The sequence below is a fragment of the Castor canadensis genome, chromosome 2 (assembly GCF_047511655.1).
Source record: "Castor canadensis chromosome 2, mCasCan1.hap1v2, whole genome shotgun sequence".
In the NCBI taxonomy this organism is placed as follows: Eukaryota; Metazoa; Chordata; class Mammalia; order Rodentia; family Castoridae; genus Castor; species Castor canadensis.
In genome coordinates, this window is record NC_133387.1 from 180,857,340 (window position 1) to 180,881,431 (window position 24,092).

The 24,092-nt window shown below is 45.0% G+C and overlaps 1 protein-coding gene across 1 annotated transcript in view; it reads right to left on the reverse strand.

Moving 5' to 3' along the window:
- The window catches only part of LOC109676727 (tubulin-specific chaperone cofactor E-like protein), a 131,274-nt gene that overhangs the window by 34,228 nt on the left and 72,954 nt on the right, over positions 1-24,092 (reverse strand). Inside the window, exons 13-17 of the mRNA XM_074066521.1 lie at positions 21,351-21,763; positions 15,335-15,905; positions 12,826-13,418; positions 10,931-11,504; positions 5,196-5,797 (exon numbers count right to left, since the gene is read on the reverse strand). Coding sequence (XP_073922622.1) covers positions 5,196-5,797; positions 10,931-11,504; positions 12,826-13,418; positions 15,335-15,905; positions 21,351-21,763 — 2,753 coding nt within the window. The remainder of the gene's footprint in view (positions 1-5,195; positions 5,798-10,930; positions 11,505-12,825; positions 13,419-15,334; positions 15,906-21,350; positions 21,764-24,092) is intronic.

The window sequence follows — 24,092 nt, forward strand, 5'->3', positions numbered from 1 at the left end:
GAGAACACCACTGGTGACTAGGGACTCCGGGTATGTTTTGTCCTGCACTTCATTTCATACTGTCATGTTGATGGCCATTATTCTTCAGGCACAGAGAGAGATGGTGACTAATAATAACACCAGAGGAAAAACAAATGCAAATCATTGAATAAGCAGATCCTGTAATACATATTAATAATTCAAACTGACTGCTAAATCTATCTCTCAGGCCCCCAGAGAAAAGAACCTTCAATGCATCCTGAACTTGGTCTTCTTGTCTGGGGTTTGAAAGCTGTCTCCTCTGCTCCTAGTGTTGCCCCATAGGACTTCTGAGTGACTTAGAACGAAGGGCCTTGACAAGGAGTCTCTAACTCCATTCATTTACCCTCCTTGATGCTCACTTCTCTCTAGTTGCCCCCTTTCTGTGTAGAACTGTGTCCCCTAAAAAGATATGTTGAGGTCTCCATCCCTGGTATCTGAGAATGTGATCTTAATTTGGTAATAGGGTCTTTGTAGATGTAATCAAGTTAAGATGAGGTCATAGTAGATTATGTGCGGTCCTAAATCCAGTGACTGGTATCTTTAAAAGGAAGGGGAGATGTGGACAAACAGGGGATACAGAGGGAAGAAGGCACATGATGACGGAGGCATGACTGGAGTTATGCTGCCATAAGACAAGAAAGGCGAAGATTGCCTACAACCACCAAAAACCAGGTCAGAGACATGAGACAGAAGAAGCACAATCTTGTCATCGCCTTGATTTTGAACTTCTGTCCTCCAGAACTGCAAGAGAGTAAGTTTCTGCTGTTTTAAACCACCTAGCCTATGGTATTTTGTTATAGCCACCCTATGGAAACTAACAGTGCCATCCTTTCTATATGTCTATGTGAGAAAGAAATCAGCTGCATGAGTCTCGTGGCTCTTGACATTAGCAATGGGTGCAGCATCTCGTGAGATTGGGGCGGGGCACATGCCTGGAAGATGGGTTGATTCATTAGGAGCTTAACCCTAAAGCGGAAGGAAAGGAAAGGAAATACTAGGAGAGAGTGGGGAATAAGTTTCTATGAAGGTGAGGGAAAGGATCACAAGAAAAAGGTGAAGAGTTGATGAGGACTCCGTGGTCTACATGTGCAAACACTAAGAAGAGGTCAGAAAACAAAATGTACAACCTTAGATCTCGACATATCTAAATGCCAAAAGTGTACAACAAAAGGCAGAAATATGATCATAGCAAGCTAGGTGTGGCAGGACCGGTGAACAGATTATATTTTAAAAGAAAAGAAAAAAACCTGACAGGCAGAAAAGGTGGAAGTGTGGTGAAGGCCATGGAAGCGTGATAGCTGCATGAAAAAGTATAAACCTAAGGGTGAACTGTATCAGACGAGGCTAAAAGGAGAAAAGGACAGATATGATGTAAGCCACATGGACAAAATGATTTGTACATTTGTTTTAACCTATGATGAAATGGAGTAGAGGGAACTTGCTATAAACGAGTGGCTTCAACTATCCTGACATCTGCTCGAAATCTAATGTGGCTAAAAGCAAAGCATCTGGCATATTCCTAACTACCTTTGCTGGTCCATTTAATCTCTCAGATCGCCAAAGAAGTCCAGCAGCAGCAGAAGGAAACTCACAAGTACCTTGGAAGAAAGGGGTTATCATTCACCTCATTTATTCATTTGTCAAGTGTTTTAAGTGTCATGGTGTGCAAAGGCGCTGTACCTTCCTCCAACATAAAGATGAAATAAATGCGCTTCCTGTCCTTAGGAAGCCGGTGGTTGGAGTTGAGGGGATTAGACATGCAAAAATGCATCACTATTAATGGATATGGGAAACATTATGGTAGAAAACACAGAGGAACGCAACTGGGATTGAGGTTTGTGGTATTCAAGAAAGGCATAAAGAGACTACTACCCCAGACGCCAAGAAGGAAGATTTTCCAATATATATACAGGGAAGACAGTTCAAGCAGCTGGGAACCTCTCTTTGTCAGAGAAAGTTAAGCAAATCTCAGAGGAGGAAAGAAATCAGTAGAGCTCTCCAGGGAACTCGAGTTCAGTATAGTTGTAGTTCAGTTTAGCTCAGAATTTTAAGGCGAATGTACACAAGACACAAAGAAGCCCCCTTGGAGATGATGGGTTAGGACACAGACCTGTAAGGATCTTGTCAAAGAAGGCAAATATCCTAAATAAGTGTCTCTGAAATGCCCCTGCAGAGACTACTGGTTTGCTTGTTATATTTCATGTCAAGCTCAGACAAAACAGTGGAGAATGGAGGACTGGCCCTTTCACCTGGGCCAGCCAAGAAGTTGACAGAACTCCTTGGCCCTACTGCTCATGTCGTCACGGTCAAGGGAGGGTTCTGTGGGTAAAATGGGTGGGAAGGGTAGAAAGAGGAACCTGAAGCCCAGGTGAGTAAAGAGATTGTAGAAAAGCCCCTGGTGCTCCAGGTATGAGGAAGACTCTAGAGTTCCCAGATGTCATGGTAACAATGGGAAAGCTAGAAGAAGTAGGGAAGCCAGAGCAGGCATATATCACTCTGATCTAAGAAAAGGGAAGAAGCGGATCAGTATGATAGTACCACTGAGTGGGACCAAGTCTGTGCTGGAGATATAACCTCTTCCAAATGAATGAAGGAGCTGGGAGGCTAAGTGACTGCCAGAGATTGCACACTGGTTGCCAAACTGGGATTCGAATCTAGATCTGTGTTCTGTCCAACACACAATGTCAAAGGTACATTTCTAGAGCTGGCTCTGCTCTCAATTTGGTGCCTGAGATTTGGGGAAATTCTTTTTTCTCTGAGTGTTGGCTAATCTTATTTGTCAATTTGGTTGGGTTGAGAGATACCTAGGAGATTAGTAAAGCACATTTGTGGGTTTATCTGTGAGGACATTTCCAGAGAAGGTTCACTAATGGTGAAGGACCTGCCCTGAATGTGGGCGGCACCATAAAATAGGCTGGGTACCTGTATGAAATAGAAGGGGAAGAAGAAGAAAACCTGTTAGCTTTCTCTGCCTCTCTCTCTCTCTCAATCTTTCTCTCTCATTCCTGGCCACCAGTAGGTAAACTGCTTTGCTCCACCATGCCCTCCCTACAATGATGGACTAAAATCTCTAAAACTGTGAGCCAAAACAACCATTCCTCCTTTTTATCCTTTCTCATGGGAGAAATGATAAATGAGACCAAAAGCTGACCAACACAGAAAACTGGTTCCAGGAATGGAGTCATTGCTCTGATAAGCTGACAATGTGGTTCAGCATCCTTGGAATTGGTTTGTGAGAGGAATTTGGAAAAGTTTGGAGAAGTGGGCTAGAGAACATATAGAATGCTGTAAAAAGAGTTTTTTATGGGTGATTCTGGTGGGAGCTCAGAAGACCAGATGCTGATAGAAACATACACAGTAAAGATTGTGCTCCTGAAGTTTCAGATAGAAATGAGGATTCTGTTGGGAAATGCACTAGAAGTCATTTGTGTTGGCAAAGAACTTGATAACTTTGAGAAAGGTTGGGTTTCAAGGTGACAGAATAATTAGTCTGGTAAAGAAAATTTCAAGGCAGTGCAGCATTCAGGCTGTGGCATGAGTTTTGCTGGCTGCTTTTAGCCAGATTTACAGTGAGGATCAGGAACAAAAAGCTGAGCAGAAAGAAATGAAAAACAAAGTTTGTTCAGAAAAGCCCTCCAGTAAAGTTGAAGCTAAAGAAAGTGTGGGTGGGAAGAAATTAGCACCCATTGAAAAGAAGCCACAGAACTTTGCATCAGGACAAGGGTAAATGTGCCCTGATGCCATTCTGCAGCCCATTGCAGCCTCAAGGGTGTAAAAGTTAAACGCATTTAGAAGACTTTCCCCTCGAGTAGAAAGTATCACCCAAACACCCTTCCAAGGCCACCTAGGAAGTTGTTTTCTCAAGATTTCTTTCACCATGCTCAGCCATCCAGGCACTCAGAGGCCACCACAACTGTGACCCAAGGGGGCCCAGCTACTGCTTCAGCTGGTAGTAGACCTGGGCATAGTTCATGGGGGTGCTAGTTTTACAGTGTGCAGAATGTAAGAGTTACAGAGTCGTGGAGGCTTCCACCCAGAGTTCAAAGGAAGGTTTGGGAGATCAGACAATGGGTGACAGGGTCAGAATCCCCCCCCTCCACAACCCCTGACAGAGCAATGTGTAAAGCTGTGAGGGTAAAGTCAACGGTACAGTACAGACCCCAGGAATGTGGTGTGTCTACAGAAGAAAGATTCAGACAATGAGCAGAGTCATTCCAAGAGAAAGGCCATGTGAGCTGAAATGGCAAGGCCATACAAGTGTGGTTGCTCCCACCACATCAGCATATGCCATGGATACCAGACACAGAGCTACAGGACTTAATTTTTCCTCTTCTGGGTTTGGGTCCAATATTTCCTTGCTGCTTCTTCTCTTCCTCCCTTTTGGAATTGTTTACTCTGTGACATTGTATCTTGGAAGTATGTAACTTATTTTTTTTTTAATTTTGCAAGGTCTCACAGCTAAGAGTTTGCTTTGAGTCTCAGAGGAGAGTTTGAACTTGGACTTTTAAACAATTCTGGGACTGTTAAGATGATGAAGGGTCTTGGAGATGGACTTAATGTATTTTGCGATATGAGATAGACGTGAGCCTTTTGCGGGGGCCAGAAGAGAACATTATGGCTTAAGGAGATGTGTTTGAGTGTCAAGTTGATAATGGGTAGACTCATGATTGTCAAGTTGGTTAGACTGAAAGATGCCTAGAGATTAGTAAACCACATTTCCAAAGAAGATTAACTAACCGGGGAAGACTTGCCCTTACTGTTGGCAGCACCATCCAATAGGCTGTGGTCCCAGACGGAATAAAAGGGAAAAAAGGAGAAAGACTGTTGGTATAGACTTCTCTTTCTTTCTGCTTCCTGGTCACCATTATGTGAAATGCTCCACTATGGCACACCCTCCATGCCATGATGTACTTAAGCCACTGAAATCATGAGCCAAAATAAGCCATTCCTCCTTCAAATAATTTCTCTCATATTTGTCACAGTGATGAAACGCTACTAACACACTCTCTGTAAGATAGTGACAGAAATTCTCTGAGGCCTATGTCTGCTCTAACATACAATGATTTTCTTTGGATTCTGGACCGGCCTGATTCAGCAGCTGCCCAGTTGCTGGCTTGGAACCCCTATCTTCATATACACGAGTCCCTTCTCCAGATTGATCTGTGACTACTTACCAGCACAGTATACTTGTAAGCCCGGTGAATCACAATGCTGTAGCCAAACACTGTTATATCCACCTGCTTGACCCACAAGGCCAGTGACGGGTCCCGGTCCTCATTCTTGGCTGTCACAGTGAACTTGGGGAAAAGGTCTGAGCTCAGCCTGTTTCCTGTGGTACACAGGATGAGTGGGCAGCTGGTCTGGAAGTCAAACGGGTAGCCATCAAAGGTCAGGTAGTGGCCGTAACCTGAGACAATGCAGGAGGCATCGGTGCGGGCCTGGCAGTAGTACAGACCGTCCTCCTCCACACAATATTCATCATCCTTGCAGGGAATGGTCTCACAGTGCACACTGTTGTCTGTGCCATTGCAGTAGCAGAAGATCTGGCAGTCCTGGTCCATCCAGAAGGTCTCATTGGTAGCAAGTTGGTGCCCCTCAAAGTTGCAGCCACACTCGCTCCGGGTGACACATTGGCTGCCCTGTAGGGCATAACCCTCATCACACTGACATCCCTCAGAGCAGCTGTCCACACAGATGGGGCCCAGGGTCAGGGTCTCACAGGTCTCCGTACATGTCATACACTCCTCAAAATGACTGTTCTCAGGGCACTCCAGAGCTGAGGGTCATCAAAGAGAAGACAGGCTTGAGAAACAGACATAGGACAGAGACAGAAGTATGGAAATGCATGTGCACATGTGTACGCTGTTATGCATTTGTGCAGCACAGCGAACTAATTGAAGCTGTGTTATTAGCACCATTGTCATCCTCATTGGGGGCGATCAAAGGCCAGTGAACCCCCTACCCACAGTCTCCACTAGTGCCCATGGCTTTCCATGGAGGAAATTTTGACTACAGAGCACTTGCTACATACAGGCACCACCTAGGCCCTTTGTGTACCTTATCTCAACCACCTGGACAGGAAGGCGAGTCTTCTCATTTCTCTCTTACTAGTAGAAAATTGAAGGTCAATAGTTTAACTATGCAACTAGTAAGAACTAGAGAGGTCTTCAAACAGGTCTCCTGGCTTAGATTCTGGAAGAGGGAGTGTGGTGTGCTGTGAAGATTGTGGTTTGGGGCCATACAGATGTGGGGATGCTGCTGACTCAAGTTTAGCTGGTTAATGTCTTTGAGCTTTGGTTTCTTCTTTTGTTAAATAAGGGCCATATTTACCTACTAGGATGGTTCTGAGGGTTAACAGTAGAATATATGGGTCCATAGTTGGATCTCAATAAATAGTTTCCCCTTTCCTTCTTTGGTCTCCCTTCTCTTTCACAGATTGACCTTATGAAGATATTTTTACTCTATAAATTGGTTCAATGTCTTTCTGTTTGTCTTTCATTTCTCTGGAGGTGGTCTCATCCACCTCCTTGCCACACTGCACATGGTCATCCCCACCAGCTCTGCTCCCACTCTTTCCCTGTCTGGAGGCTCTCCACACGCCAAATCTGACCTATCCTCTATGTTTAATTTCACATCACCCTTCTGCTCAGAAGCCTTCCTAGATAGATCAAGCCTCTGAGTCACAAAGCATAGCACACAAAATACCATGTGCGGCTCACCATGAAGTTCTGGGTAAGTGACCCATTTCTCTTTTCTACTGTGGTTGGTCACAATTTGACAGGGGCAGAGACAGAATCCAGGAGCATAGAAGAAACTGGTCTATAAGTCTGTGTGGTCTAAAATCTGCAAAGTTCCCCACCATCTCTGGGAAAATAAGATCTTGCCTTTAGAACTCTCTTTGGTTCTTATATACACCATCATTCCTTAGTAGTGTCTTACAATCCAAGGATATAAAGGACACTACAGAAAAATAAATTGTAAGGCCATAATATCTCTGCCCACGAGTACCAACTCAATAGTTCTGCACTGTGTACTGCAAGCTGATCATTCTTTCCTCTGGGCTAAAGGACTCTATTTCCGTTGACTACAAAACCATATGGCTTTGGAGTTGAAGGCTAGTTCAGCACTTATTATATATGTCTGTATAGAGGGATTTCCACATTTGTCTCTAACTTATGAATGCTGTAACACTGACTGCAGGTTTATGGTGACAGCAAATAACATGACTTATTTAAATGGCTCTTGCTTTAAGAATTATTGTGTTGCCTGAAAGTCTGGAACATACAGACATTTAGTAATAAAATTTCCCCCCAGTCCCTGAAATGACTCTGTTAAATTACTAATTAAGGCAGCTTGGCTCTGCCAGCTGGAGGACGAGTTGAAAATATCTGAATACAGAAGCAGTGGTTGTCTCTCTTCATGTTCCAGGTCACTGAAAATCTTCTGATTTTCAGCTGTTGTCCTATCCAATCTCCATTCAGTAGGATCTCAACCATATTAACCCCCTGGGACCTGGAGACTTGATTGATCAAGTGTGTGTGCTTTGGTCCTTTTCCACAGACCCAGATGCACAAGGTCTACATGAGACATCTTGGGCAATGTCTTCGGATGTGAGTCCTGGTCCTTTGCCCAAGGTAACCACATTCCACATGGCTGCTGCTACCCAATCTCTATAAAAAGGCACTTGCAAGAGCTTCCTCCACTCTACTGGCCCACATGAGGGATGGTAAGAAGCTCTTAGCCTCCATCACATCTAGGAAAAAAGAGGGACCATTACCACTGTCCCAGACTAACTTGGCACACACAGTTCCACCAAACTTTGTTCCATGCAGTACAAAGACAATCCAGAAACATGCTCTGCCAGGCAGGAGTTAGTCATCCAGAAGGATGGCCTGGCACCAACACAGATTTGGTATGGCTAGACTCAACAACTCCACACAATGAATGAAATACTACTTGAAAGCTAGGTGTGAAACAGAAGTAAAAATTGTGTTAGATAAGCTGTAGATAGGACAAAAGAGGATGCAAAGAGGTAGATTTGGGAAAGTATTAAAAGGTCCCACTAGATGTGATGTGGTCCCCTGCTGTAGGTGACTTTATAAAAAGAGCATGCTCCTAGAAACCCAGGATTCATAGTATCTGGTATTAGTCCCATCCCACTGTGGGTAAGACCCAGCAGGGACACAACCATCTTCCTTGGAGGTGACAGCTACCAATTCCTCCATGTGCTCATTGGACTTCCCAAGCTCAGAAATCAGAGATTTAAAGGGGTGTATGTGTGTGTGTTAGTTCTTAACTCTGTTGTTTGCCTAGAGGTGAAGCAAATACCTGCCCCCCCACCAAAAGCAATGGGTGTCCCTTGCTATATACTGGTTTCTACTAACATTCCACACCAAAAGAAGCCAGAACTCCTTAGTTACTGGGCTCAGTGTACCTGGGGAAGAGAAGGTTAACGTGGAGCATCTTGCTTCATCAGAAAGTAAGAAAGTGCTCAAAAAAAATGACAAAGGGGCTGATGGAGTGGCTCAAGTGGTAGAGCACCTGCCAAGCAAGTGTGAGGCCCTGAGTTCAAACTCCAGTACTGCCAAAAAAAATGACACAAGCATAAAAAAAGAAAATCGAAGCCAGCTTGAAGGGGTTCTATAGGCCAGATCTGGAACATAAACACCCAAAATAATTAACAAAAGTAATATGAAATGTATTCTACTGAAAAAAAAAACTGGATTCCATGTCTATGTTGATAATATAAGGGAAAAAGAGAGACAGAGGGAAGTATGAATGGATGGGTGAGTCAATTGTTAGACAGATGGGAGAGAAAGGAGGGCTCTTGCCTACAGTGAAGTGACATTATTGACTGGTGAAAGGAGTTTATAAACCATGATTTGAAATTTATGCACCGTGAAAGGGATTACAAACTGGATTTGTGATCACAGTGTGAAAGATGGATACAAGCAAAAATCAACAATGGGTGCTGAACCAAGAAAGGGCATTTTATGACAAGTAGGATATTTGCATGGTCTTAAAGTATCTCCCTATAGTCTGCTTGTTGGTTGCAAGGGGAGACAAACAGGGACTCTCCAGTGGAGACATATGACACTTGACCAGGGATCCACATGCACCTCACCAACTGGTGACGTGGCTGGACACAGTGTGTCCACATGGGCTGGGATCACAAGAGAAAATCTGTGCAGAGGCTGAATTGGGATGCACAACTGAATCTCATCCTGAAGAAACACCAATGCAAATGGAAGCCATTCTATTTTAAGGCTGGGGGTGGGATGGGGAGAGGCTGTAGTCTTCAAAAATACCAAGGTAACAGAACACAAAGAAAGAAGAATTATTTCAGATTAAAGGAGACTAAAGATTCATGACAATAAAATGCATCCTCTGTATTGAGACCAAAAGATAACAAAACAAAAAAATAAAATAAAAAACTTCATAAAGGATATTATTAGGTCAACTAATAAAATTGGAATAGGGAAATTAAATTATTTTTTTAATTGTAAATTTCCTAAGGTTGATAACTGTATTACGGTTATCTAAGAAAATGTACTTATTCTAAGGAAATACGCACTGAAGATTTAGGGTAAAGGGGGCTGCTATAGTTTGGATCTTAAATGCCTCCCAGAGGTTAAAGTTTTGACCCCCAGAATGGCACTATTGGGAGGTGGTGGGACTTGAAGAGGTGGAGCCTAGTGGGAGGTCTTCCAGTCAATGGGCTGATGGAGGTATGTTCTTGAAGAGGACAGTGGGACCTCAGCCCCTCCTCTTCTCTCATTCGTAAGATGAATGACTCTCCCCTTCTTGTTCCCCACCATGATGCTTCCTCACCACAGCCCAAAAGCAATACAGTCAACTGACCATGAACAGAACCATGCACTAAAACAAGTTTTCTCTCTCTGTAAGTAGATTGCCTCTGGAATTTGTTACAGTGATGGAAAGATGACTAACACAGAGGGGTTACTCTCTTTCTTTTTCTTTGGTGGGCTGGAATTTGAACTCAGGAGCAAGTCATTGTCAAAGGAAAGTAGAGAAGGATGGAGAGAAAGAGAATATGACAATGGGTTAATAGGTTAATCTGGGTAATGGGTGCACAGGTATTCTTGAAACTTTTACTTAACCTTGAAATTATTTTTTTTAAAAAGTTAAATGAATTTAGGAGAAAAGACAATGGTAGAGAGATACACAGATGTTGAGGCCAGAAAACTCATGGTGGCACTGGTTTTGGATTAGGGATGAGTTTTTGGTGGGACAGTGATGTGTGCTGAAGTCCAGGCAAGGTGTTACTTGCTCCCAGCTCTGGCCGGGTCACAGTCACTCCCTTCTCCTTTGACTACTCCTGATAAGCAAGGGCATTTAGTGTCAGGTCTTCCCAGCAGTTATTGTAATGACTATTAGTGTTGCCACTGCCCTGCCGAGAGGAGTCACATACTCTGAGGATGAAATGAAGAGTCAGGAACATGGAACTCTCTTAATAGCCATTGTCAGGTTTGCCCCCAGAGAGTGGTGCTAATCTCCATACCCTGAAACTCAGACTCCCAGTGGATCACCAACTATCAAAATGAATGAAGCCCTTCTTTGCCCAGGGAGAAGGTACCTACCAAGCCATCACAAAGAATTCCAGCCCTTTGACATGGCATTTGTGCCCTCTGCTAGATAAAACTGTGAGTCAAGACAATGGCTAACTGATTTACAATGAAAAGGTATTATGTCAGTTGGAACACAAAAGAAGGTGAGAAACAGCTTGGTTTGGAGTGATGGGCCTTCTGCAGGATACAGTGGCCTGGGGATGGTGTACCCTGTAACAAGACTACCCTTGAGCTCAGTCCCCCAGGAAGAGATGTCCTGAGTAAGAACATAAGGCTGCCCCCCTCCCAGGCAGCCTCCCCATTATGGAGCCCCAACTTACGACAGAAGTCATAGGTTCGCCAGGGGCCCACCTCCACATCGGCATTCTTGCAAGCACTAGCATAGCGGGCCACAGAGTCGCAGAGCTCTGACTCATTGCCCCCACTCTGGCACAGGCGGAAGAGGCAGGTGCGGTAGTAGGCAGTGACATTGACGACCCCATGACACTCTAGAAAGGAGCTGTTGGAGGGGTCGTTGATGATGCCACACCTGGCGCGGCTCCGGTAGAACTTGAGCAGCTCCGAGTCGTTGTTGCAGGCCTTCAGCAGGTCCCCGCACTCCCCGTTGCAGATCTCCTCGAATGTCGTCCAGCTCTCCAGGAACACGGCCAGGTTGTCCGTGCACTTGCCATTGGGGAGGCAGAACTCATCACTGGCATTGCCATTGAAGAAGCCACACAAGCCCCCAGTGCAGTTGAAGTACGCTGTGGACAGCCGGATGTACAACAGGCCCACGTCTGAGTACTGGACGCTCACCACGCCCTTGGACTCCACCGTAGTACTGTTTTTGTTTCGATAAATCTCCAGCTTCCCCGAGGGATGGAAAAAGGGTAATTCTACTTCCTGACCATTCACCTGAAAAAAATCAAAGCACTGCCAACAACCACAGAGACACACAGAACATCTACCACTTCTGAGGCTGTGGAACATGGTTCTGCTCAGGGACTAACTCTGAGAAATACCAAAAAGCTGATGGTGTGTGGAAACTATAGACAGACACCAACTATTCATTCATGGGCTTGTTTCTTTCCTTTGAAACTCCCATTCACTCTTTATTTCTGTGTGTGATAAACCCTAAGCTAGCCCCAAATAAATAAAATTGAAACGTAAGCAAAAATTGTCTCATATCCACAGCCTCCTCCTACTCCCTGACATATTCATTTGGACACCTCTTTGCAGACAGCTCTGCTTCCTCCCTGCCTTTCTGGCTCTTTCTTTCCTTCCAAATCTGACTTTTCATGTGTCTCAGCCCTTTGAAGCAGATACAGGCTATCTAACAATCTAGATATCTATTCACCTATCTATCCCCTGCTATTCCTTTACTAAATTTGTTTCTGTCAGTCTGTCAGTAGGATGAGAACACAGCCCTTTCTGTTGATGGATGTATGTTTTCTGATCTCTTTGGACTGTGCTGTGCTGACGTTTGTCTCTAAACTAGACTTCACGTGATACCATGAGGCATGTTAGACTGGGAGAAGGGACTGTCCCCTCCCCACATCCCAGCTCTGCCTCAGTTAGTCATGGGACCCACAACTACTCCTTTGGGATCTTCCTGTAAAATCGAATAGCTTCACTAAGTGATTCCCAAGATTCCTTCTAGAGCTACTGATCAATGAGCTTGGATGTCTAATGATGGGTACTTTAGCAGGTCAGAGGATGGGAGGCCCCAAGGCAGGCACCTGCTACATTACCTCACATGGTTTCCCATCTACATTAGGAACATAGTGTAGTCCAAGGGTTAAGAGCACAGATTCTGGAGCCAGACGGCTTGGGCTTCTTGGCTATTTCATAACTGTTTGTCCTCGGAGGAAAGTCTTTTTAGCCTGTCTGTGCCTCAGTTTTCTCACTTGTAAAAGAAGAGTAATAATACTATCTATTACATAAGGTTAAGTGTGCTTAGAACAGTGCTTGGCCCATAGCATTCTGTAACCATCTGCTGTTACGGAGAGTGAGTCCTACTCCATCCAATTCAAAAAATTCCAGCTTTGTTCCATTTCTCCACCTGTTAAGAGTCTTATTTGGTACCGATGGATAGAAAGGGCTCCTACTTGGGAGCCGCCTCCCTTCTAGAATCCACTCCTGGCCAGAGGCAGAAAGGCAAACCAGATGAGAAGGGCAAGTTCCTTCATTTGGCATGAATCATCTGAAGACCCTCAAAGGAAGCAATCAGTCTTACCTTGACTTCTGAAGCCCCAACTCCTCCTAGCTTGACCTCCTGATCAGCCACCAGAATCCGAAGAGCCCGGAGCCAACTGGGTCCTGCGTCAGGCTTCTTCTTGTTGATGTCGATTTCCAAGTAGTCAGGATGCTCGGGGCAGGTCTTCAGGAGGGTATAGGAGAACTCAGAGGGGAAGGCATAGGCAGCACCATCGAAGGTGTGCAACACCTGGTTCTGGCTGAGCAGGCACACGGTCTCCCGCTTGGGGAAGCAGCCCTGGTAGCCGTCCTCCACTGCACATACCTCCCCGCTGCGGCAGGTCTTGTTGAAGCAGTAGACATCCCCACCCTCCTCACACAGACACTGAACGGTGCAGTTGGCCGTAGCCCAGAAGAATTCCCCCATGGTATAGTAGTGGCCTTCAAAGTCACAGCCGCACTTGTGCAGCGGGACACATTGGCTGGTGCTGAGGACGAAGCCCTTGTTACACTCGCAGCCCTCAGTGCATGGCGTGGCACAGCTCTGAGAGGCCGTCAGGTCAGAGCAGGTGTTGGGGCAGCTGCTGGTGCACACAGAGTAGTGGCTGAAGCTCGGGCACCGCACGGTGGACACTGACCCAGGGAAAGGAAGAGAATGTATCATAGGTGAGTGGACCCGGAGGGCTACCTGCCAGAATCCAACCAGCACAGGGGCCTGGAGAAAAAGTGCTCCTTCTGATCTTTGGGTCCTAGATTGAGGGCCAAGCGGCCATACATATGGGAAGAGGCTGGATGTAGAGTCTGCAAAAACCAGCTCAGTGACTTTCCTAATAACTAGGGAGCCATGTGGTTGGATTGTGAGAGAGAAATTTGATCATTTCTGCTAAAATTAAACTTCTGGTTGCTGTCCTCACTACACTAGATCCATTCTTCAACATAGAATTCTCTTCTACCACCAAGATGTTTTCAGATCTTCAATGGATGGACATACGAACTGACCTGATTTTAAAGAGCATGGCTCATTCTTAGAAGAAAATACATTCCACTTTCAGGAGAAATGGAAACCGTAACTGGTAAAGGAGTAATTTGAAAACATGAAATTTTGAACAGGGAGGTATTTCAAATACCTGAGTGTGACTAAGGCGGGCCGTGGAAATGAATTTCCGGGGATATTAAGATTGAGAAAGAACCCCAGCAATATGCAAAGATCATGAGCCAGCTCCTCCAAGAGACTGGATGGGAACTAGCTGCCTTCTGAAGGTCCTTTGTGCCTTAGAAACCTTCTATTTTTATTTTAAGAGTGCCCAAGTCTACATAAATGTTTGAATTTGGTTGAATCCGGCAGGCAGGGGTGCAGAGGCCTACTAAAGATGCTCTCTGAGTTAAATATAATACATTCCTCTAAAGTGAGCAAGAAGAAAAAAGTGTGCAAGTTTGAAAGCAGAACCACTAGAAAAAAATACAGGCATTATACATAAAATTTAGGTAGGCAATTTGGACGCTCTTGGATTGTATAAAGATCAAAGAGAAGCCAGGTTCTAGCTCAACTTGAATTATGGTATGGCTGCTTTGGGCATAATAGAGGCTGGTCAGTCACATACCAAGAAAAATGCACTGTCACTTAGTAGTTTGACCAATACTCTAAGATTTGAATCTGACATGTGAGGATTTATATGAATCCAACCTATACTTACAGGGCAAAAAACATCTTCCTCTGGCCTTGAAATTTAAAGAGACTTTTAAATCTTCTTGCCTCCAGAGCCTCTGAAAGGCATGGATTACAATGTTCTGTTTACTCACATGGAAGAAACCAAGGAGCAGGAAGGAAACAAATTAGTATTGTTTTGTTTTAAAAGTTTATATAAGTAGGAAAAGAAAGAGAGATTTGGCCAGAGTAGAAGGGACACACAGCAAGACAACTAAATAGTACAAAATGCTTCATCCAAAAGTGGGAGTGAAAAGAATCTGATTTCCCCACAAGTCAGGGCTTCTACAAACTGGTTGCTATTAGCATTTGGGGAAAGGGTTTTCTGTATTGATATATTGTATTCCCTGCCTGAAGCACTTTCTGTCATTGGTCATGTGAAATGTTCCAGAACAAAGGGCACAAAATCTGAAGGAACTAGAAGTGAAAGCAGGAGCCAAGGATCAATGGTTGAAGGATCCATTTGGGACGGAGTAACCTTCCCAAGGATGGTTTTGGTCCCTCAGCCAGTGTCTGCTCTTTCTCAAGCTCTCCCTCCACCTCTGGAAACCTCACCTCCTCACTCAACTCTGGGGCTGCCACCCCTGCTATGGGCCTTCCTCCAGCCATTCATTCTGTGTCTGCAGACTATTTGTGTTCATCAGTGGTATCCTGTTCCCTGGCTACGCTATTGGGTGGGGGAAGTAAAGGTCCCTGTACAGTTCATTCTTTGTAATTTGTGTTATTTCAACCTCACCCCCACTCTTAGGCCTTATGAGTCTTAAGGGGATTTGGAGGAGCCCTGAATCCTATCCCTGCCCCCAGCACAAGAGAGGCCTTTCATTGGAATGGAACACCAGCTTACCACACCCGGTCTGGATTCGCCAGTCTCCAATTGGGATGCCAAGGGCTTGGCACACCAGGGCATAGGCCTGGATAGCTTGACAGAGGAGCGTGCCATTGTCCCTTACACTGCACAAGTCATACACACAGCTGTGCACAAAGGCTGTGGGGTCCACAACAGTGCCACACTCCCACAGGGGGCCGTCTGTCTTATTGAGGAAGCCACAGTAGTCAGAACCGAAGTAGAGGGCTTCAGTGGCAGCATCGCACTGTGTGCAGTTGTCCACGCAGCCCGAGCCGCACTTCCAGTCGGCGTGGTAGACACGCCAGCTCTCTCCCAGGTCCAGCACGGACATGGCTGGCCTGCCATCTGGGCGGAGGAAGTCATCGAGGGGGTTTTTGTTGTAGTTCCCACAGAGTCCACAGGTAGAGTTCATATAGGAGCCTGGGATGGAAATAGAGGCGTAGTGCTGTCCATCAAATGTCACCAAGAGCCCAAAATCCGTTTCCACAGCAGTTGACATGCCACTTTGGTAGATTTTCACCGCCCCCAAGTCTAAGGTGACGGGCAAAGAAGTCATTAGGTCATTAACCTGCCAACAGTAACAGTAAAAGGCAGATGAGCAGGTATCCAGCAATGGGTTCCAGTAGAGGTGGAGAAGGAAGGACGGAGCAACTCAGTGTTCCAGGGGGTGGTCACCCATAATGTCCAGGTTACAGTGGCCTTACCTCTAACTATGACAAAGGTCTGGAGGAAAATTCTAGGAAGTAACTGGTTGTGCACCAGCCTTACACTGTGTATTTGAGCTGCAAGTTCCACTACGGACTCCTCTGGGGACTAGGTGGTTGTCACCCCTTCTAGCTCTAAGGTTAGCTGCAAGCCTTCTCTTGAAAGACTCATCACCTTGCTTTTCCTCGTTATTCCTCCAAAGATACATTAAGCCTCAGGTTGCCACGCATCTTCCATGACGCCCCTCTCTCTGTTCTTAGTGTCCAGTGACCCTCCTCCCAACTGAAATGTGAAGCTACTGACGGATGCGTACAGTTGAGCTTTGGGGCGCCCTGGTACCATTCTCTAAGTGTCTTATCCTATGACTTCCTGCTATCAGAATTGTGTCATTCAATCACTCAACAATAACAGCAACAAATTTGAACACCTGCTAGGTACCAAGACCTGTCAGGAGCTGAGAAGCACAGGATTAAACAGTAATAATCACCCCAGCCCCTTAAGGAGTTCTCAGTCTACCTAAGAAGAGAAACACAAATAGATATTTATAGCAGACAGTTTTAAATATGAATCAATAGAAGCAATGGGAGAATGGTAAACAAACACTTAATCCAGCCTAGGGGACTCGTATAAGGTTTTTAGAGGCAGTTAAGTCTGACCTGGGTTTTTGAAGATGAACAGAAGTGGTCAAAGGAAGAATCCAGGATGGGGTTGGGGCAGAGAATTCCAGGACTGAGAATAGAGGCATCTGTGCAGGGCTGTGGGGTGGGGGGAGACACTTGTAGGGTATTCTGGACTGCAGAGGGATTAAATAGCCAGAGATGGAGCTGGAGGCACAGACAAGGTCAATCACCCTGCAAATATCTACCCCAGCCTGTCTATGATTATGCTCCATTCTAAGAGATGGGGATTAGCAATGAGTGATACGGTTAAAAATAATCCTGCCTCATAGAACCTATGTTTTAGCTGGGGAGAACCAACAACCAGCAAAACAAATGACTAAACTATTTAATTATGTCCAATAAGTGGTATGCAGAAAAATCAGGCAGAGAATGTGGGCTGAAAGTGCTAAGGAAGAGGGTTCCTTATTATAAATGGAAGGTCAGGGCAGAGCTCCATGGAAAGGGGACATTTGAGACCAGGAGGCAGCTGTGCCATTATTTGGGGTGAGGGGGTTCACAAGGAGGGAACAGCATGCCACACTCTAAGGTGGTGGGGATCCTGGGCACCTCTAGGATGGCAGGGTCCCCATGTGACCAGGGTAAAGAGAGAGGGAGAACAGTGGTAGATGATGTCAGAGGGAGGACTGCAGTCAGAACAAGGAGGGCCTGTCAGTCTCTGAAAAGACTTTGGCTCTGACTCTGAGTGAGATGCAGAGCCAAGAGGGTGTTTAGGGCAAAGGATCAACATTATCTGACTTCCACTTTCAAAGAATTGCTCTGACTTGTGTTGAGAACAGACCTTGGAGGGCCTTCTAAGCCATGTTAAAAACAACACAAAACAAAACTTGAATGTCTACAGAGTATAGGGACAGCCCCTGAAGGGTTTTAAGCAAGGAATGACATAGGCAGCTTTGCTCTTTAGAAGTCCATTCTGGCTAGCATGAAGAATTTATTGAACTAAGTCAAGACGAGAGGAGAGAAACCCAGAACAGAAGCTGCTGCCAGACTCCAGGGAGGCGATAAGGATGAAACACAGACACAAAGGGGAAGGGACAAAGCATATGCAGCCCACTCAGCTCGACCTGGTGGTCTCTGCAGTGGGACTGAGAATTGGGACAAGAGTCAAGAGTGAGTCTCCAGCATCTAGAATATGATGATCTAGAATATGAATAGTGACTTGAAAAGCTCCCAACAGATAGAGTTGACTTTCTTCTTCACAGTTACCAAGCCCATGAGCTGGGATGGAAACTTTAGTACCTGCATAGTTCCTGGTGGACTTGACTGTAAGTGCACAACAAGTTCCCAGGCTATGCTGGACCCATACTGGTTTCTGGCACACGGGAAGGACAACGGTCTTATCTGCCACCATTGTTGCCTGCCTCTGAGTTGTCTTGGAGATGAGACAATAGACTGTCCAAACATTGCTCTGTGCTGGGGTATAGATAAGGAAATCTCCCCCAAGATTGTTATAATTTGTGCCAAATGCATTGATTGCTAGATGCTCTCCTGTCCTCTCACTTGAGCTCCTGCTAGCAAATGGCAGTCTTCTGTGTCTCAAAGCAGAAGCCATGGAGCAGACAGGCTGTGGATATTGCAACAGTCCTCAGGTTTTCTGTCTCTGCTCTCCCTCCCTCTCTGGCTGAGCTCACACTTTTGGGGTTGGTAATATTCTAGTTGATGTCCTTTTTCCTGACATATATGTTTATGGCACCTTCTTCACTCTCATCACAAATTCTGTGCTTGTCCCCCATGATTCCCAGAGCAAGACTTACTGGAAAACTCTGACCCTGCCATGTGATTTCCTGTTTCTTCACTCCAGGCCCAGGTCTCAGTCTTGATAGCCAATATTGAACGAGTTTCATCTCTTTGCTTTTCCTTCTTCTCCCTATGTTCTAGCCATTTCCCTCTTCAACAGTGTCCTTCCCAGGATGTGGGCAAGGGTGGGGCGGGGGTGGAGAGACAAGAGAATCACAAGGCATAGGACTTAGAACTGAAAAAGATTTTGGTGGGGATGGCAACATGGCAGCATGTACTGAGTGCCTACTCTGTGTCACACTTTATGCTAGACGTTGCACAGGTGGTTATTCTATTTAATATTCACAACAACCTTATAGATCTTTATTGTGTTCCTCTTTTACAGATGAGGGAATTTAGGATCAGATTTGGTGTGACTTGCAATTGACAGGGCCTGACTCCTGCTGGCCAAGCTCCAAAGCCATATTCTCACCACTGTCCTCCTCTGCCTGTATCTCAGCACTGAGTGGAGGCAGACAAATCCCGCTACAGACCAGCTGCCTAGTCTAGGAGACACAACTATCCCTATTTTACAAATGAAGAAAATGAAGCTCAAAGAAGCCACTCAGCTGGCAGGGGTGATGTGGGGACTTAAGTAGGTCCCCCCACTAAGAGTCCCAGATCGTCATTACTGTGGGCTAGTTGGCCTTGGCTCCCTTTCCAGTGGAACACTAAACTATGTGGGTTCATGTGGGGAAGAAATAGGAAAACCTGTAAGTATTAGCTAGAAGGATGCACTAATTAGATATGGATTTTTACTTATGCTGGCTTGCTTTGGGCCAATTAGCATATACAATGCTAAATTGTTTATTTTGTTATTTGAGAACAGTTCATTGTGGAATCCATGACATATCCATGACAGAACGTACCTCCTCACCCAGCATATGGAGACAGGGTTGGATGAAGGGGGTCTGTAGTTTAGAAGGACAAATCGTAGGCCATTCCTGGCCTGGCACAATGTGGCTGAAGGAGTCAGGTGCCTCCCAGGCATCTCTGGCTCCTTCCTGCTTTCCAGCCTTCTCCCTGCCTGTCCCCATGTCACCCTGGGTCAGGGCTCTGCCATCTATCCAGCCTCTCTCCCCAGCAGAGCAGGTGTATTCAAAGACACTGGAAACCATTTGGCAAAGGGAAAAGGAAGCCATTGTGTGCTTGCTGCTGGAGTCACATAACCTTTTCTTTCTGCAACATTTATATTCACATCCACACCTCCTTGTCGCTACAGAAAATTGAGGAATCGGTGCCCTACGCCTGGACGATGGAACAGAGCCACGCAAAATTAGCAGAGCTGCTGGGCCTGAAAGAAATGACAGTGCCCCTTTCTTTCTTAAAAAAAAAAAGTCTGACTGTGAGTGAAAAAGAATTTTAATCAAAATGGAAAGTAGGGATAAAGCATGAAGCTTCTTTTTCAACTACACATCATCCTCACAATATGGACACGTAGGGGAAAGCTGGAGAAAAAATTTTAGCTTGAAATGCTAGCATCTATCTATAAGGATAAGGATAGTCCTCGACAACACAATATAAATTTAAAATGGAAAAATTCCAAACTTCTGAACCCGAATTCTTAGCTTTGATTTGATATACAGAGTTGTCCCTAGAGAGAATAACCAAGTAACAAACAAATTGGCATTTCAACTACAATAATAGCTTCATTTCCTAATTATAAAACTGATAAGCTACACAGACCTAGGAAGGACAGAGCCAGAAAAAGTGGAATTAGTTCCCCTGTCCTGCCTTTGGTTGGACATACTACATCAATTAAAACTACAGCACATTTTTTTAAACAAAAGAAATCTCTGTATTAGCTTGTAATTACGTAATGACCTCCATACCTGAGGATTAAGGATCACACTGGGTTACAGCAATCAACCCCTTGTGGCTTGGGTTATTATTGCTTGAATAAACACATGGTTGCATGAAAGTCTTCATTAACATTGTGAAAATGGGGGCCTCTATTGATTGAGTAATTGCTAGTAGCTTTTTGCTGTCTCTCTTTGGTCAGTGTCCCTGCTTGAAATCCAGGTGGATAGAGACAGGAATCATTTGCATATGCTAAACAAGCTAGTAAAATCCATCTTCTTTCTCTGTTAGTCTAGACAGGAAGAGGGTATTCCTGTACAGGAGTGTTTGGACAAAGCTTTCATGGGAAAATTGAACTTACCTCTCTTTCCTGTTACGTCTGAGCTATTTATGTATGTGTGTGTGTGTTTGTACAATGAACATGCGTGTGTCTACCAGTGAGAGAGTGTCTACCAGTGAGAGAATGAGGAATGTAAATGTGTTTTAAATTGAAAAATAGATAGACATATTGAGGAGAAAGTTTAGTGGAGCTCTTATACAAATAAAATTTGGCCTATGGGTTGGGAGCTGTGGCTCACATTTATAATCCCAGCTACTTTGGAGGTGGAGATTGGGAGAATCACAGTTTAAGGCTAGCACAGGTAAAAATTTCAGGAGACTCTGTCTCAACAAACAAGTTGAGCATGATGGTATATATCTATAACTCCAACGAGGCAGGAGGCACAGATAGAAGTATCACAGTCCAAAGCTAGTCTGCGCAGAAACGAGAGACCCTATCTGAAAAATAATGTAAAGCAAAAAGGGATAGGGGCATGGTTCAAATGGGAGAGTACTTGCCTAGCAAGCACAAGGACCTGAGTTCAAGCCCTAGTACCACCAAAAAAAAAAAATGGTCTATTAAAACATCGTCTGAAATATTTGCAAGGCAGGAAGAACATGCACTTCTGTGGTACTGTAGAGAGACAAACAGCAGAATTAGTAAATAGGGAAGTCTTCCCCAGGCTGAAGAATCTCTAGCTTCTCCATAAACCTATGACAGAAGGAGAGGCTCTCACCTTTACTTTGCCATAGCTTCCTTTGGGGATGAGAATCTTGTACCCATTGACCTCTACAGAGAGCTCCTTCACCCAGGAGACAGCAGAGCCCCCTCGGTGCTCATTCTTGGCCTCCACGCTGAAGAAGGGGAGGCTGGAAGTCTGCAAACACTGTCGGGCCAACAGGTAGGCACAAGAGCCTTGGAAGTGGAAGAGGAAGCCATCGAAAGTGTGGTAGTGCGGCTCTCCAAACACCACACACGTGCTGGTCTCCACAGGGCTGCAGTAGAAGAATCTGCCTTTGGGCTCACACACCTCATAGGGGCTGCAGGAAGCCTCCTGGCAGTAGATCTCATTGTTGAAATCCAGACAGCGGCACTTGATGGTGCAGTTCAGGTCATCCCAAAACACCTCCCCTCGCCGGAGGAACTGTCCTGGGAATAACGACATCAGAGCCAACATGTATTGCGCACTCGCCCTCTGTGCCAGGCACTGGGCTACATGCTTTACTCCCATTTTACCATGTCATCCCCACAAGAACCCTATCATGTAAGAATTTGCCAAGTGAGGAAACTGAGGCTCAAGCGCTATTGAATAGTTCATCCAAGATCACTCAGCAACTCGCTGGTGGAGCTTGAACTCAGTGTGAGCTCTTGGAATTCTTAACTCCACAGCTGGTGAGCAAACGCACACTCAAGTGTGACACTCACACTGTCTCCATCCATGGGAAAACTTATGACAGTCAGGAGTCATTTCCTTCTTTTCAGAAAAATGTAGAAGACTATTTCAAGGGAAGACCGAACATATCCAGCTAACTTAGCAACACTATTTGCTAATTTGTTCATTCAATCAATAGACATTTGTTAGAAGCCCAGTATATGCCCCTGAAATGTGAATAATGCAAATCAGGAGTCTGATGCACAAGTATAAATCCCAGCCTCCTGGACAGATTCTGGAAACAGCTGCCATCTTTCTTGGCACTTTTTAAAAGACTCATAAATCCTGTGGATGCTGCTTAGGCAGAACTTACACCTATTTAAATTGTCTTCCCCAAACTCTAGAGCCTGTCTAAGCCCAGTATGTCCCTTTCTTGATCCACTGGGCTAGATTTCACAAATTCTATGTCAGGGGGAAAATGAATGGGGGTGGTGTCATGGCTTCAAGGGCTGTGCTAGTTTTTAAAACATTTCCTATTTCTTTGATAGTCTTCAAAATCATTTCCCTAAATAAATGATAACTTCCATTACAAAAAAAATTTTGAAATCTGCCAGCTGCTAATGTCAACCCTCTATTAAAATAAAATTATTTCTGGGCCGGGGACTATGATACAGTCCTTATTTGGGGGTTAGGGTTGAGAAAACTTGGTGCCAGTCACAACTCTGCACTCAGTGTCCAAGACTCCTGACTTAACTTCTACATGCCTCCGTTTTTCTGACTTGGAAAATGCGGATAATGATATTCTCATGCCTGCCTCATGGGGAACAGTAAGCTGCACAAGAGCTGGCACACACACTGGTAAAGGTAGCTGCACTTGTAAACTGAGAAAGTCTGAAAGGGAACAGATCAAAGATGCAATATGCAATATTAAGAACTAGAAATAGCAAGTGCTGGCGGCTCATGGCTATAATCTTAGCTATTTGGGAGACAGAGATCAGGGGTATCATAGTTCAAGCCCAACCTGGGCAAATGGTTTGTGGGACCCTGTCTCAAAAAAATCCAACACACACCAAAAAAAAAGAAGGGCCGATGGGGTGGCTCAAGTGGTAGAGCACTTGCCTAGCAAGTGTGAGGCCCTGAGTTCAAACCCAAGTACCGCAAAAACAAAAAGAATAGGGAATAATGTCATGCAGCAGGGCCAAGTACAGTTTGAAAAGAGCTGGCTACATTTCCTCAAGTTTTTATAAAACAGAGTATCTTGCATTTGGGAAGCTGAGGCAGGAGGATCATGAGTTCTAGACCAGCCTGGGCTACAATAGCAAAACCCTTTCTTAAAAAACCAAAACTCAAACAAGGAAACAAACACCACTGCCACAAACCTCTGAATGCCTTGCAAATTGCACAAGGCTACAAGCATAACCCACTCAGAAGGTATGGGTGTCTCAGGAATATTTCTTTCTACATCTGTCCAACAGGAACATGTCTCAACAGGCAATTAGGTTTTATACCAAAATGAGGTAATAGATTTATTCACATTCCCAGTAGGTCATATGCATCAGCCCTTAAAAGGGGTCCCAATCCTCAATCCTCTAAGTTCTTTGGCACTAATTAAAGGCCACATATATTGTAATGGCCTCCATTCAGCATCATTTCCATTCTCTGCTTTTTCAGACTTCCAATAAATGAAAGGAGAACGCCTTTGAATGGAGGAGGTTTAGACTGAAAGGTAGACGCTCTGTGATAATTTTGTTTGTGAAATGATGATCTAATAAACCAGCTCTATGGAACTGCGTCCCCTGCTACATCCCAGGCCAAAGCCCGATCTCATTAGAGTGATACACGTCCAATGGCACATTAAAATGCACAGCAGTCTGTATAAGCACATTGAATTTGTCCTGTGTATGAAGATCAAACTCATAACTCAGGAAGAAAAGAATGGAGATGAAATGGGGACTTTGCATACAGCTGGCACCTGACCAACTCCACAGCTCTCTGAACCAACATGTTCCATTATCACAGCATTTCATTCCCAGGACTCAGGAGAGAGACTGTCACTGGGCACTTATGTTGCGGGTCCACAGCCAGTGAGCTTTGTGAGGCTTGGAC